General features: G+C 39.9%; 2 protein-coding genes across 2 annotated transcripts; both read left to right on the forward strand.

Moving 5' to 3' along the window:
* The first annotated feature begins 481 nt into the window (after positions 1-481).
* On the forward strand, positions 482-4,437 carry mnx2b (motor neuron and pancreas homeobox 2b). Its single transcript, XM_010796460.1, has 3 exons — positions 482-913; positions 2,263-2,423; positions 3,383-4,437. Exons 1-3 carry the CDS (start codon positions 508-510, stop codon positions 3,776-3,778), a joined length of 963 nt encoding a protein of 320 aa, XP_010794762.1. The 5' UTR covers positions 482-507; the 3' UTR covers positions 3,779-4,437.
* Positions 4,438-9,145: 4,708 nt separating this feature from the next.
* atic (5-aminoimidazole-4-carboxamide ribonucleotide formyltransferase/IMP cyclohydrolase) lies at positions 9,146-15,992 on the forward strand. Its single transcript, XM_010796461.1, has 14 exons — positions 9,146-9,317; positions 9,513-9,639; positions 9,746-9,889; positions 10,807-10,895; positions 11,013-11,164; positions 12,711-12,867; positions 13,560-13,685; positions 13,781-13,974; positions 14,065-14,154; positions 14,250-14,375; positions 14,464-14,556; positions 14,641-14,823; positions 15,345-15,500; positions 15,645-15,992. Exons 1-14 carry the CDS (start codon positions 9,299-9,301, stop codon positions 15,762-15,764), a joined length of 1,776 nt encoding a protein of 591 aa, XP_010794763.1. The 5' UTR covers positions 9,146-9,298; the 3' UTR covers positions 15,765-15,992.
* Positions 15,993-16,025: the final 33 nt, after the last annotated feature.

Below are 16,025 nucleotides of genomic sequence, written 5' to 3' on the forward strand. Positions count from 1 at the left end.
CTTTGATGCAGTTGAAGGTGTTTGCAGGCGGGACAAGGGTTGGACATTACCTCACTCTGAATGCTTTCTGGGGGGAGAAACGAGCGAGTAATTAGCTGATTAGAGGCCCGTCACAGCAGCCAGCCTCCAGCCAATCCCAGCGCACACCAGCCTGCAGGGGGGGGGGGAGGCACAGCTCATGCAGGGAGACGCATGCCTCTTCTTGAAGTTAGTGTTAAACACCAGGACGGACGCAATGTTGCAGAGTGACATGTGCAAGTGCAATTTAGCGTCATAGATGGAGGAATGCACACGCAAATGTCAGTAATTTAGTCATAAGATAAGATCATGCTTTAATGCTTACTTTTGATAATTAGGCTGTAACTTGTTTTGACTTGCCTAAACTTTTTTTGAGAATATAAAGAGAACGTATGAGTTTGTGACGCACGGCACAGGGTTACGGTTAGGGTAGGCACCCGCCAAAGTTGGCATTTTTTAAAGACTGCTCTCCTCCTAAGTGAAGTCGTGATGGAGAAATCCAAAAACTTCCGAATTGACGCCCTGCTCGCTGATGAGACTCACCGGGTGAGCCGAGACCTCTCCCCCGGTCTGAGCAGCGACAGCCCGGCAGGCAGCCCGGTGTCCTGCCGCCGCGCGGACACACCTTCTCCGCGGGCCGCACAACTTCAGGGACTACTTCACAAACCGGGTCTCCTTAATCTCCCTCATCCAGGACTGGCTTCAATCCCCGGCATGTATCCTGCCCCCATGTACCCTTTATCCGCATTGGGTGGCCATCACCCCGCGTTCGCATACACCGGTTTCACACAGACCTACCCGGACCACCTGAAGATGGCTGCCATGGCGGGCTCTCTGCCCCTGGAGCACTGGATCCGCGCCGGGATCATGATGCCAAGGCTGCCAGATTACAGCAGTAAGTATAATCAATTTAAAATGTCAAAAATATCCACACTTAAAAAGTCAAGGGATAAGCTAATTGAGAGAAATAACTGTCCTGTTGTGAAAATATTGTTTCATTTTCTAAATCACAGACAGACCCAAATCAATCATGCACCGCTTTCCCTTATCAGGTTTTACAGTTTTTAATTACACTGCTTCACCTCTGAAGAACTGCCAAGATGCTGAAACGAATTTAACAGAAATACTGTCTGATGAAAATGATTAAATTGTTGACTAAGCTTGATTCGTGTTCCGTTTCAATTATTCATCCTGATATTATCGTAACCCAACTGTTGTAGTAGTTAAAATAAAAGGCCTAATTAATAACGATTTATTAATCCTTTGTTTTTTTGCTGGCCTATTTATTGTTTATGGTGTTTTCGTTGTAACATTAATCAATTAAGTAGACCTTAATTATCACGTAGGCCTATTATCAAGTCTACCGAAAATGATCTCTCTTTAAGATTCAAAAGGATTTAAATAAAGAAAATATTATAATGTCTAAGATCATACAGAAACATGCAGTTTCAGCGTTTGACTTCCTTTTTTCAAACTGATAATTTCCTGTCCTAAATTAATTTAGCTTGTATACTAATACTTTATTTTTGTTAGTCGTACTCTGTATTATTTTTTATTTTACTCAATAAACGAGATCTTCATATATTTAGTGGTAATAACAGCCCAACCTTGTCCCGTACAGTATAGCTCTGGTCTGTGTTTACTGCTTATCTGTATTGTCTGTCACATTTAGGCCTACATTTTGGCCCATTTATTTCTCTATAAATGCCAACTCGATGAAAATTTTCTTTGTGTGACGAAGAAACTATAAACAAACACCTAAAACGTTCTGTAGTTCATCAATAAAATCCCAAAAGCCTTCATTGAATTTTCATTAAGTTAATGGCATGCCTGTGTTTTTATGGCCTCTGCGCCTGCTTCTGCCGTGTCCCCCCGTCAACAATAAACTGGAGTAAAGCTATTATAGTTAATGATGGCGAGAGAGTGCGGGCATATGTGTGCTGATCCCTCCCACAAAATATATTGAACTTCCTATGTCCTTGGTATTATAAAAAAGACAGACAGCAGTTGCTTGCAACATATTTAATTTAAGACTTGAAGCTTCTATAAAGGGCAGATATTTCAAAATAAGTTTGATTTGATTTGTCAAAACAATCATATTTAGACATTGTGTGTTAAACTGAATATAACTGAAATAACCAGGAATCTGTGATGTCAAATGAGAAAAAAAAGTGGAAATCATTATTAAATGTTACCGTCCCACTCACATGCCCCACACTGATGCCTTTGCTCTTCCTCCTCCAGCCGGCCCTCAGGCAGGTCTCCTGGGGAAGTGCCGGAGACCCCGCACCGCTTTCACCAGTCAGCAGCTGCTGGAGCTGGAGAACCAGTTCAAGCTCAACAAATACCTGTCCAGGCCCAAACGCTTTGAAGTGGCCACCTCACTCATGCTGACTGAAACACAGGTAAGAAGCACCAGACCAAACTTCACCAGAAACCAGGTTATTTTTAAAGGTGATTTACAATCCTAAGAAACAGAAATGAGGAGCGAACTGAACGTGTTAAACTGAACATCAGACAGTCTGCTACAGGACAGCAGCAGCACACTCTATCAGGATTGCTGGATCTTAAATCACTTCAATAATTAAGGGCAGGCACATTTTGTTTCATCATGAAAAACAACATCACTGACACCTTAAAAACAAGCCATGAGTTCCCTCAAAACAAATAACAAGCAATTCAACATTGCACGAAGTGTAGGCATCGGTATATTGTAGTTAAGTGTATTTGTGAAATGTCAAATTAAATATACCTCTATCATAGCAAAAGGGATAAATTGACAGATGTTAAAATGACATTCTGCAAAAGTGTCACCTTACAGTATGTACAGATTTAAAAAAGAGGAGGATTTTGAATGCATGACTGAATGTCTCCACTTTATGATGTCCAAAGTGAGTTTATCTTCACAAAGAGCAGAAAAAATACATTAGGGTATTTTGTTTCCTCTACATTTTATATGTAAGATTTAAATAATATTATATTTTAAGCACTTATTTTATTGTTGGATGACACAAATTAAGGGAGATCAAAGATACAGAGGGGAGTTTCTTATGCATTGTGGAAGTTCCACAGTAGAGAATTAGTCTTTGCTCTTTAGTTTCAGTGGGAAAATAAAAGGTACAAATATGCTCCATATATTTTTCTTTGCAGCTATGGACAAAACTTGAAACGGAAGGGTCCCACTCAAGACTCAAAAACAGAGAGAAGATATTATACAAATCAAAATAAACTGTCAGTTTTAAAAAAAGAAGTAATTGTTGTTCTAGAGCTGCAAATAAGATATCTGTTCAGACAAACTCTGGATGAAATATCCTAAGTATTACCGTGTTGTAAACATTTTTTTTACTCTGTTGTCCCTCCCCAGGTCAAGATCTGGTTCCAAAATCGCCGGATGAAGTGGAAACGCAGCCGTAAGGCGAAGGAGCAGGCTGCCTCTGCTCCGTCCGACGCACAGAGACTACGCAATGGGAAAAAAACAGTCACGGACAAATCAAATGAGAGCAGGCGAGCTTTGGATCAGGACGACAGAGGGATGGATCTTGATATGGAGGATGTAGAAGAGGAGGAAGAGGAGGAGGACGAGGAGGAAGAAGAAGAAGAGGAGGAAAGCCAGCATGGTTTTCCTGTTGGGAAGCCACGATCAACAAACTTCTTGCAGCGCACCACTGATGTTAGCTACAATCCCCACAGCCCTTTCTCTGATGAGGAGCTGGAGGGGGTGTCAGTAGGAGGCGACAGGAAGATCGGGGCGGGACTTTGAACAGACATGAAGGAAACAGGTTTCACTGAAGAGACATTACACTGGGACATATCTCTGTTTCTGCAAGAGACAATTTCCAAATACACACAAATGACACAAATATACTGTATAAACTGAATAAAATCATCTTTGAGTACTGTACATGTCATAGCATGCCGGGAAAAAAAGGTGCTCATTCCCTTCCTTCCATGTAGCTGTTTCTAGGCCATCACCTTGTCAATTTGTCAATTTGCTCCATCCACTGAAAGCTGGAGCTCAGCCCAGTGAACACACATGACCACATAAATGAAGGATGCAAATTGAACTTAGGTGCGTTCAGACAGCAGGAGAATGTACAGCCTCCACTGCATCATGAAGACAAAAAAAGAAGTTAAACATACTGTGTCACTGAGGAAACAACACAAGATCAGAAACATCCGCTGCTCCAGATGTTTTTGGGGACAAATACTTTGCTGACTATCTTCTGTATTACATTTAGTTTTGTGCATTTTATGTGTAAATATTGATGGGTTTTTCTGTGCTTGATGGTGTTTCTGAATTTGTTCTTGTCACTGACATGTAAATGAAAGTAATTTATTTGAATGGTTGAAAAGATGAATCATCCGTGTATTTATCTGAAACGTGTTTGTGGTGTAACTGTGAAATAAAAAAATGAAAAGGAATTTATTATTGATCAATGTTCCCATGTATGTCCAGTCAAATGTAAATACAAGGGAATTAAAAACATTAAAGTGATATCAATATCTTAATAATGGGAACAGCTGAAACATGCAGTAAAGACATTCGGTCAATGGCAACTCTCCCCAAGGTCAAAGTTGGATGACGCTTTTTAAATGCGTCTAATGTAAGATGTTGAAGAAAATACATTCAGATGCGTTTTGAGATGAATTCTAACATTTCAATTGTTTTGCAGGTATATCTTATATAAGTGTCAACTTCTGCTAAAGTAAGAAAAAAAATGTCAACAAAGACATTAGGATTCATCCGCTGGGGTTCATAAAGGACAAAGCTTCAAAGGGGTAGCGGGCCTGCTTGATTTAAAGGGGCATAAGACAACCTAACATTTGTTTTCAATATTGTATTTGTTATTGTGAAGAAAACTTAATATATTATTAATGTAGGTATCAAATCTCAAAGATATACCATAACGATCTCCTTAAATCTCACCTGCAGAACATCTGTCCATGTTCTTATTGACATGCAACATAGTAGAGGAAAGGTTATCTCTTCTGTTCACATCTTTTTCAACTGCTTCCTGTTCACAGCCACCGCGTTGACTCTGGTAGCAAAAGTCATTCCCAGTTCACCGACTTATTTATTACCAAGGCTCTCAGATATTAATTACTCGAAGGAGTTTACTGATAGCCAAATAATTAAGTTAATGAAGAGGAAGTAAAGCAATCAAAAGCCTGATGGTGATGTCACACAGGCCCATTTTAATTTCCAAGAGCAACAGCATGATGAGTGTGTGTAACTGCGGCGGGGCGTTTTAATGGCCACCCTTGTAAGGGTGGTGATTAAAGAGCAGATTGGAGGACATGCAGTATGGTGTCATTTAGCCCCTTTTCAGACCACAGTCACATGTTTATATAGTGATTAAATGCACTCTTAACTAGCTGGACACACACACACACACACTCACACACACACACACACACACACACACACACACACACACACACACACACACACACAAACACACACACCCCTCTTGTGAAAAAAACAAAGCTCTGCAGTGATTGGAAGTGCCTTTACACACTGATGGGACTTTTAGTGAAGACTTAAGAGGCAGAAGCTTGTGTTTTCTGACAAACACTGACAACAAATCTCTGTTTTATCATGTGCAATATTGGTTTTCAGTAGGGTTTTTGTGCAGTTTATGGGAAGGTTAATGCAAATATATTTGTGTATCCCCAAATCACACAAATCAGTCTTTATTTAGACCGTTATGAAACAAGTTGCCATATATTTATTGATACAAGGTCACACATTTTGATATATGTGATATGGTGTGTAGGGTGGTAACATTTGTGACCCCTAAGATTCTATGATATAAGGGGATAAATTCTAGGAAAAAGACCAGTGGCAACCGTACATTGTCAAGTGTTATCTGCTAAGTATGGAGTCACAGTTGGTGACCGGTTGGTAAATAACTCTCAAAATGTGGGTCCCTGGACCATGAGGGTCCAATAAGAGTAAAGCATGCAAAAAATATTATTTTGCCAAAGCCTGTGTCTTTTTATTAAATGTTTCACTGTCTATCGAATCACTCAGCTCACCCCTGAGATGTCAAACACATAGCATTTACCAGAAACTCCCTTTATTTGCATGCGATTTTAAACATATTTTCAGTGGCAGTGCATTTGCCTGAAAATGAAATTCACAGGCTTGACAAAAATGAAGATAGGAACCTCAGGTAGTGCATCAGAAACAATGGTAAATTAAGAAACATTTATAAATGCTCTGGAGCTTTTTGCAGTTTAATATCTACACAGGAATTTAAGTGACTTCAGAGCTTTAACCATGCCTGGGAAAGGCCTGAGATGTAGCAGCAACAAAAAAAACATGTTCAATTCATAAAATCTACATGTTTAACTTAAATGACTTTGAAAGAGTTTTCGTTGAACTTTTTTAGAATTGATTTAATAGCGTGAGTAGAATACATAACAAGCTTGCAGTCTGAACCTCCATCAAGTGCAGTTTTTAATTTGGCTGATGAAAAATCATGGGAATCAATAGGCGCTCATTTAGTTGTGTGACTTGTCAGCTGCATGACAAATGCCATCTGGCCTGTTTTATGACACAGGCCCTTCTGACACAGTACAAAAAATCACAGCTAATTGATAAGGCAGTGCAGCAATATATGGAGGTCATTGATTACGTCTCTCTCCTAATTTAATCGGAAAACACCAGCCATGTTGATTAAAAATTCCCTGCGTAAATTACAGTTCTGCTGATAATTCTGTCAGTTTTCTCAAGGGCCAGCCCAACTAAAGTGCTGACGGCCTTCCTGCCTCTTTCCTTTTTACCCGATAATGCATATTGAATCCTGTGTCTTTCTATTAAAATGTTTCACTGTCTATTGAATCACTCAGCTCGCCCCTGAGATGTCAAAAACACAGCGTTTACCAGAAACTCCCATTTTCATAGTTAGACAAATAAATGGAGATCTTTTTTGCTTTGTTAGATCATAAATCAAGGAGCCCTTAAACATATTTACACCCTGTAGTTTAATCAATCAGCAAAATGTCGGCCTCATTACGTAAATATGAACAGATTGTGCGATCTTTTAACGTAATCACACGTATTGGTGCAGGTTTCCCGGGCGCTGTCCTGTCACTTAACTAATGGCCGAGTAAAGGAGTGAGTGACGGGGCCCAATAAATTCACATCTGTCCGACTTAAAACGCTGTTCCAAAGCAGCAAAAATGCACCGTTTTTTGCCAATAAAGTTTATTGTTGCAGGAAATGTATGTTACAGGTGTTTTACCAATTAGGCTACAGCCGACATAAGTGATGATGTTCGTGGCACTGCTTGGTGACAATATAACCTTCAGTTGTGCTGATTAGCAAAAAAAATCAACCTGCCTGCATCAACCAAAAGAAATGGCAAATAATCTTCGTTTTTGTATTGCTTATCAATCAATAGATGTGCAAATAAACAATGAACATAGGGTTCTGAAGATTTTTTGTATTTATCTATTGGTTTTCATACCATCACTGTTAAATGATTTAATACATAAATAGAACATTCTTTATTTATCATATATACAATAGTTACAGAGAAGCATTTGTTGACATAATCCACAATCAGGTGTAAGGCTCCGTCCAACAATGCTCAATGAATAAGAGAAAAATACTAAGAAGATCACACAAGTAAAAAATAAAATAATCTTCACGTACTAGTTTAGGTTAGGTTACATAGGCCATTTTTAAAGAAGAATAGACGATGTGCAGTGACTCACAAGTCCAGGCACAGCAGCGTTGCACATACATCATATAGAAATAAAATATAAAACAATGACTGCTTTCCTCCATACATGTGCATGAGCAAGGTCCTTGACTGCCCTCTGGTGGCAAGAAAAAAGAAGACACCGCGTCTGATCTCACTCACTATTTGTTGTGTTCCATGCTTTGTGCAACCCTGTTACAAATACTCATTAAGCAGAAAAATATTTTCAAAAATATTCTTCAATAAATTATTTACTATTAAGTAAAGAAAGTCACATTTACATTAAATACTCATGTCATTTTTGGATAAAACTGGTTTAATTTTATTATTTGAATAGAAAATGATATAGTAACAGGGTTGAAATTAGAGTAACAGGGTTGCGTAAGGTAACAGGGTTAAATGGCTACATTACTTTTGATTGTAGATAATGACATAAAGGTGACAAATAAATACTCAGGACAACAGAAATGTTGTTTGATAATATTGTATTATTTTCCAATGAAGAATTAACCCTGTTACGCTAATTATAGTAACAGGGTTGCAAATCAATGCTAATTTTTGCTTTTACCTCAGGAATTAATGCTAGCCTGCAACAATGTTAACATGCTATGTCAGGATGGAGCACCACTTAGATACTGTACTAAGAAAGATAACATTTCAAAATTAATTTGTGTTTGAGATCTCCCCATAATGTGNGGGTTGCGTTTGTATGAGTGCCACACTCCTTCAAGAGTGACAAGATTGGATATATATTAAAAATAAAAGAGAGGACTTAGTTTTGGTCTACCAATGGCTTGCTGATGTCCTTTGTTTCCACTGTGTCATGTGACAAACAGCTTTTTCACTTCCTCTGCCAAGCTAAAAAAGTTGGGTTGCGCGCATACAGCCTATGGTTGTGGGACACACTCTCAGTGTAAAATTACTGTTATTTAAAATGTGTTTATGATTTAACAAATTGATTTTACCATTACAAGTGACATATCAATAGAATAATACCAACAAAAGTAAATAGAAACCCTATTTTAAATGTTATATTTGACATGCAAGTTGGTCACCAAGAAGCTGGGACAAAAAAGGCAATTTTAGGGTATTCGAGAGCTAGAAGATATTTTAAATAATATTTTGAAACCACTTTTTCTACAACTATATATGCATCTTGTCTCAAGAATAACACAACAAGTGCATGTTTTAGCTTTTTGGGCATGGATTATTTGATTTTTTTACATGTGGGACATTTCCTCCAATTCTTGAATGACCCAGATATCTTTACCCTTTGACATACTATAAATAAATTACATTACTTATCGTAATTGTTGTACTTTCGGTTGAAAATGCGCATTTTCTGCGCAGTGTAGCCATTTTGGGTGCGCTTGTTTGTAATGGGCGGGCCGTCCTCAGCAGGGCGGGTCTTCGCAGTTTTGAAGCACATGATGAGGCAATGAAAACCGTGTAGATTTGTCTCATCCTACACAAAACTTATTTTGGAGTTATCCTTGTATCACAGAGTGGAGACTGAGCTGAACCCTCTCTACAACACACACACTGCAGACTGACAACGTGAATCTAACATGGCCTCCTCAGAGCTTGGTAAGACTTTCTGTTTAAAACTGAACAAATTAAGAAGTTTTTATCTGCGACATGCAGGCTGCTAGCACTCTGGCTAACACTAGCCAACGTGGCCTGCTTTATATCGTTATAACCTACTTGTACTCCTCTTTTGTGTCCGTCGTAATGCTTGCCTTTAAGTTGTTTTGTAAGTATCCTCTTTATCTGTCCTTGCAGCACTTTTGAGTGTGTCAGACAAAACTGGACTGGTGGACTTTGCCAAAAGGCTGGTGGATGTTGGATTGTCTCTGGTCGCCTCAGGGGGCACAGCCAAAGCCCTGCGAGAGGCTGGCCTGGCTGTCAGGTGGGTACTCGAGTAGTCCTTAAAATAATACACTAGTGTGTTTTTCCCAAATTCACATATCAGCTCTGTCCCTCTGTAACCTGTGTGTGCCTCTGCTGTGTGTCAGGGATGTGTCTGAGCTGACTGGACATCCAGAGATGCTGGGGGGCAGAGTGAAGACCCTGCATCCCGCTGTCCATGGGGGCATCCTGGCCAGGAAAACCCCCTCTGACACCGCAGACATGGAGAAGCTCGGCTACAGCCTGGTCAGGTAAGAGAAGCCCAGCAACAAAGTCTAAAACATAAACTCACACCTATCACTGACATTGGATATTTTATTACAGTCTCAGGTTTAAAATAGCATAATGGATATATTTGGGGAGAAAAGGTAGGATTTACAAACATTTCCTACAAAGCCCAGTTTAATCAAAGAGCATGCACGGCCTGTGGCAGATCATAAGCTAGTATAATTAGAATAAAAACTTGTGTTGTCTCATTAGGAAGCATGTGTAGTTCATTTAGCCTCCGAGTTAATAGAAACGTGCTGCTCCTGCTTTCAAGCTAGTCCTGTGACTCTCATTTGATTACCACTGAAATGTGATTAAATCAGACTTTACAGATTTGGTATTTGGGGAATTCAACTGTACATTTGATTAGAAATCTGATAAACACACATACATATCTACTTCTTTATCTTGACTCTTGACCAGTTGATAAATTAGGGGGAGGTTGAGTCAATCATCTGATTAGGATGAAAGATGATTCTTGATCACAGTGTTGCTTAAAAAAACTAAAAGTAAAACTCTCAATGAATTCTTTCTGGGAGGCCTTCAATCAATCAATCAATCAATCAATCAATCAATCAATCAATCAATCAAAGGCCTTGAGCATATACAGACTTTTAAAGCTAGGATTACAATGTAGTTCAATTTGTTATTATTCCTTTAATTCATAGATGTTTAATACAGTTTTCTCTTATGTCTTTATGAATTTTCTACAGCTGCACTGTTTGAATGTTGCTCATTTTCTAACTCTGATATCACTTTGTAGAAAGTCGCCCTAAATGGCAATGTTGTTGTTTTGTATGTGTTGCAGTAAGATATGCTTGTATATTTTTGTGTGTTTTATTTTTTATGATGATGATCTTTATTAGGAGTATGACATTCATTCTGTGTTGTTCTTTTAAAGAGTGGTGGTGTGCAACCTTTACCCCTTTGTGAAGACGGTCTCTAACCCGAGTGTGACAGTGGACGATGCCGTGGAGCAGATCGATATCGGTGAGTGTGCAGAGGAGGCTGTGTGCATGTAGTCAATTACCTGAATATAAGTATATCACTTTACATTAAAACATAGTTATTTAGATTGTGCATCAACAAGTGTTTCTTCCTTCCCAGGTGGAGTAACTCTGTTAAGAGCGGCTGCAAAGAATCATGCTCGCGTCGCTATAGTGTGTGATCCTGCTGACTACCTGCTGGTTGCCAAGGAGATGGAGAGTTCAGGAGACAAAGATACAACCCTGGAAACCCGCAGGACTCTGGCCCTAAAAGTAACGCCACTTTATATATTTTCCCAACATTTAATTTGGATATATACGAACTAGGATATTTAGGGGTAGATTATCTGTATTATGTGTAATACAATTACTCCACACTTCTGGAGCACATTTTATAAACCTTCTTCCCAATCAAACTTCAATATTTGACTAGAGCTCTTTTTTATTTAAACGTTTTAATGTCTCGCTATCAGCCTTTCTTGATCCTTTAACTACTTCTACGTAAAACATCTGTTCATCCCGCCCATCACTGTTCAGACTTGTGTTGAATCCTGCTTTTGGCTCAATAATGATTGAGCAGGTTTCAAAGTGATTACAGTAACCTAACCCATTATATGCTGATTAAACATTGAGGTTTCTGAGGCTAAAGTCAGATAATGTAATGTTGATCAAATAACTGATTTCAGATAAGGTATTTATTTTTCCCCAGTATTCATTTTAGGTTGATTTATGTACGGAGCCCCCTAGGGGACATGGAGAAGAAAAAAAAATGTTATTTGAAAAAAAAAAAAATACATGTTTTGCGAGATATCGCAAAACCTTTGCGAGATCTCGCAAAACCCTGTTGCAGTTTGTAGACTGTCCCTAAGCACTCCTCTCCCTCCTCAAGCTTGTGACCAATTCTTGATGTTTAGCTCGGATGACGGCGTGTATCGAACTGTTCTGATAAAAACGACTGTAGCTCATGTCTACCTTGCTATGATTGTAAAGTCATGTTGTTTGTATTTTTACAACGTTATGTTCATGAGTTATTGATCCGTGAAATTAGAATCTGTCAATAACTCAGCTCAGAGGGACATGCATGTCCCCTCGCTCTGAGTGTTCTCTTGAGGTGTCTTCACTTATGTGAAACCCTTTATATTAATATATATATGTATATATATACACACACACACAGTCTATGTGTGAAACCCGTGCCTATTGCCAAGCACTGATGTTATATCTTTATATTTAAGGCCAAGCTCAAAGTAAAATTGATGAACCGTTCCATTGTTTTGGTTTCTGTGTTGCCGTAGCAGCCGAACTGACCAGGAAGTACATTGAGCTAAATGCAAAGTTTTGCGAGATCTCGCAAAGGTTATGCGATATCTCGCAAAACATATATATATATATATTTTTGTAAATAACTTTTTTTTCTTCTCCATGTCCCCTAGGGGGCTCCGTAATTATGTTTGAGGTTCAGTGCAAGTCAAAGTCCAGTCCAGTGAAGGATTTCTGTTTTTAAGTGTTGAAATATTTGTTTACAGATTTTAACATCAGGACTTTGAAGTCCAACTGAACTTATGGCTAAACACAAAAACAGATCAGTTTTAAGATCACATGATTTACTGCTTTGCTTTGCTTTGGGATACCGATATAAACAGTGCAGAAATGGTCTTAAAAAATATATAGGAATTTTGACCTTCAATTCTTTGGATACATTGTATCTTGATGCCTTAACGAAAATAACTCTGCATTTGGTACAAAACAAAAGATTAAGTGTTTTTAATTTTCATATATTTGGTTCATCATCAGTGTGTATTTGTTCTCTGCTCTTCAGGCCTTCACACACACAGCTCAGTATGACGAGGCCATATCTGACTACTTTCGTGGACAGTACAGCCGTGGTGTTTCACAGCTGCCTCTTCGCTACGGCATGAACCCCCACCAAGCCCCCGCCCAGCTCTACACCCTGCGCCCAGCCCTCCCCCTCAAAGGTAAAGACCCCCCCCCGCATCCCATCACAGCTGTCTCCTCTGACCTGAAGCAGTCATTGTTTATAAGTTTGGCTTTAAAGTAGGAGTTTAACATTTTGGAAAATACACTTCTTTGCTTACTTTGAGTCAGATGAGAAGATACTATACTACACTTTGCTACAATACAATGACTTTTAAAGGCAAACTTAAACTGTTTTTTTATGGCATACTATATGAAGACCTTTTTAACAATTGCCAACCTGTGTAGGGCAGTGAATCTTGAAGTACCAACAACTGCAGTGCATTGAATGGCCACTTGAGGCCTGCCTTTAAAAGAGTCTCCATAGAAAAAAAGCCCAACTCTACAGCAGAAACCCAACATGTTAGCAGCCTCAAACAAAAGCAGTTTTTGTCTCTATAGCTCATTTCGTGCCAAGAAAGAAACTAATAAGTGTAGATGACATATAAAGCAGGCAGTGATTTTGGAAGTAGTGTCCTCTCAACATCGCTGACCCCTAAAATACTGGAAACTACTGATATAAATTAACATATTTCTAGCTCCAGCATTTTACATGTGTTTTATACTGATGTATAATATAACATGCACTGTCCTTATCAAACAAGTAAAAATAACCTTGTCAAAAAAGTTCTGACAAAAAGTACAACAAAAAATAACCTCGCCTTGACATCATTCATTCCCCCCCCCCTCTCAGTGGTCAACGGTTCCCCCGGCTTCATCAACCTGTGTGACGCTCTGAACGCCTGGCAGCTGGTCAGAGAGCTGAAGAGCGCCCTTGGCATGGCTGCTGCCGCCTCCTTCAAACATGTCAGCCCTGCTGGTGAGAAAAGACACGCAGATTCTTCTCCAGGGTATAAATATGGAGCTGAAATGTAGTTCCTTATATTAAAATGACTCTTCGTGTTTCTTCTGAAGGCGCTGCCGTGGGAGTTCCTCTGAGTGAGGAGGAGGCCAAGGTGTGCATGGTGCACGACATGCTGAAGGACCTCTCCCCCCTCGCCACGGCCTACGCCCGGGCCAGGGGCTCCGACAGAATGTCCTCTTTTGGAGACTTCATCGCTGTGTCCGATGTTTGTGATGTTCCCACTGCCAAGATCATATCAAGAGAGGTAAAATAATATGTAAGAAAGAAAAGAACAAATAATCTGTTAGTTTTATTGCTGCAACATTGCTTTGATGATTCATAAATGTGCTCTCAGGTGTCTGATGGTATCATCGCTCCTGGTTATGATGAGGAGGCACTTAAGATCCTCTGCAAGAAGAAGAATGGCAACTACTGTGTGCTTCAGGTGAGAGGTTTTTATCATCATCATGTTTAAATAATGATCATTAGAATGAGGGTTAAGGTAAATGTTCCTATTGACAATGTGCGCCTTAATCCCAGATGGATCCAGAGTATGTGCCGGATGAGGCGGAGGTCAGAGTGCTGTTTGGTCTCTATCTCAAACAGAAGAGGAATGGAGCGATGATCGATAAAGAGTTCTTCAGCAACGTTGTTTCCAAGGGCTCGGTGAGGCACTGTAGTGTACTTATGTCCTTGTTTTAAATAACTATTTTATTGTTTTCACAATCTCATCAAAGTGTTTACCTTTCTGAAGCTCTCAGTGGGAGCTGTGCGGGACCTGGCTGTGGCCACCATCGCTGTCAAGTACACTCAGTCCAACTCTGTCTGCTACGCTAAAGATGGACAGGTAAGAACAGGCAGACAAAGGGAGGAGAGGGGAATCCGAATGAGACCTACACTTTATACTCTAATGTTTCTCTGTGTTTTACAGGTTGTTGGTATTGGAGCAGGGCAGCAGTCCCGTATCCACTGCACCCGTCTGGCAGGGGACAAAGCTGATAACTGGTGGCTGAGACACCACCCTCAGGTCCTGAACATGAAGTTCCGCAGCGGTGTGAAGCGAGCGGAGATTGCCAACGCAATCGACCAGTATGTCAGCGACACCATTGGAGAGGTAAGTGGGTAACAACGGGCAGCAAACACTTTGAGGATAAAGCAGTAGTTAAGTTGTACTGTTGTGGTAGGAAGATAATTCCAGCAATACCTGCAATAATTTCTTACTGCCAGCTCTGTCTACTGATCTGCCTCGGCCCGCGGCAGATCATTGGACCTGCTTTTTACTGCGCCACGGCTTCCACAGATTAAATATTTGTATATATTTATTGTCAAAGCATTTCATTTATTCATTGCTATCGGGATGTTAAGAGCATTCCATGGAATATAACAAAGTGTTTCTGAAGTGAATTACCTACCCTACCTTTTTTAAGTATACACATTTCTCAGTGACTGGTCATTCTTATCAGGTTTGATTTAGCTCAAAACAGAGCTATAGCAACTTAGCTATGGCTGCATTACATCTGACTTGAATACATTTTGTTTATACTGCTTCCACACTGGCCGTCAAGCACACACAGTCCACATGTAATGTTTGAGACATTGAGAGTAACTGAAAGGTCCCGTATTGTGTGTTGACAGGGCCCAGACTTGGACGTTTGGAAGTCGAAATTTGAAGAGGTGCCTGAGCCTCTGTCAGAGACTGAGAAGAAGAACTGGATCAGCTCCCTGCAGGCTGTGGCCGTCAGCTCTGACGCCTTCTTCCCCTTCAGAGATAACATAGATCGTGCCAAACGGGTAAATATAACATCTTTCACATAGGCATGGGTTGTATTGCATGGGAATGGCCTGCAGACACCTGTTTAAGTCTTACCTTGTGGGAACACTTTCAACTTTGAAAATATAACTTTACTAACGTTACTTCCCTGTGTGTTTGTGTAGAGTGGTGTTGGGTTCATCGCAGCTCCAGCGGGCTCTGCTGCTGATCAGGTTGTGATTGATGCCTGTAACGAGCAGGGCATCACTCTGGTGCACACCAACCTGCGGCTCTTCCACCACTGAGCGCCTCAGCACTGCTTAGTGTGCTCTCCAAACTCAACTAACGGTTTGCATCATTGGAGCCAACATATTTTCCTAACACTGCTGATACTTAAAGGCATTCCTTAGTCACGATGCACTGTTTTGTAACAAATTAAAAGCATTCCTTACTTTTGTTCCTAACATAGATGCAGTGCACATGTTCATTCTAGGTCAATAATGTTTCACTGTGTAATAAACTGTTAATGGCAATTCATGAGTATGTTGTGTGTTTTTAGCCATGCT

The sequence above is a fragment of the Notothenia coriiceps genome, unplaced genomic scaffold, assembly GCF_000735185.1.
Source record: "Notothenia coriiceps isolate Sejong01 unplaced genomic scaffold, NC01 NC01_scaffold00037250, whole genome shotgun sequence".
NCBI classification, from domain to species: Eukaryota; Metazoa; Chordata; class Actinopteri; order Perciformes; family Nototheniidae; genus Notothenia; species Notothenia coriiceps.

Bases quoted from the DNA above. Each gene is read 5' to 3' on its own strand.
- atic (XM_010796461.1), top strand. The intron at 9,890-10,806 runs GTAAGAGAAGCC...GTTCTTTTAAAG, and splicing joins CTCGGCTACAGCCTGGTCAG to AGTGGTGGTGTGCAACCTTT. The intron at 14,376-14,463 runs GTGAGGCACTGT...ACCTTTCTGAAG, and splicing joins ACGTTGTTTCCAAGGGCTCG to CTCTCAGTGGGAGCTGTGCG.
- mnx2b (XM_010796460.1), top strand. From the start codon at position 508: ATGGAGAAATCCAAAAACTTCCGAATTGACGCCCTGCTCGCTGATGAG. The intron at 914-2,262 runs GTAAGTATAATC...TTCCTCCTCCAG, and splicing joins AAGGCTGCCAGATTACAGCA to CCGGCCCTCAGGCAGGTCTC. The intron at 2,424-3,382 runs GTAAGAAGCACC...GTCCCTCCCCAG, and splicing joins TCATGCTGACTGAAACACAG to GTCAAGATCTGGTTCCAAAA.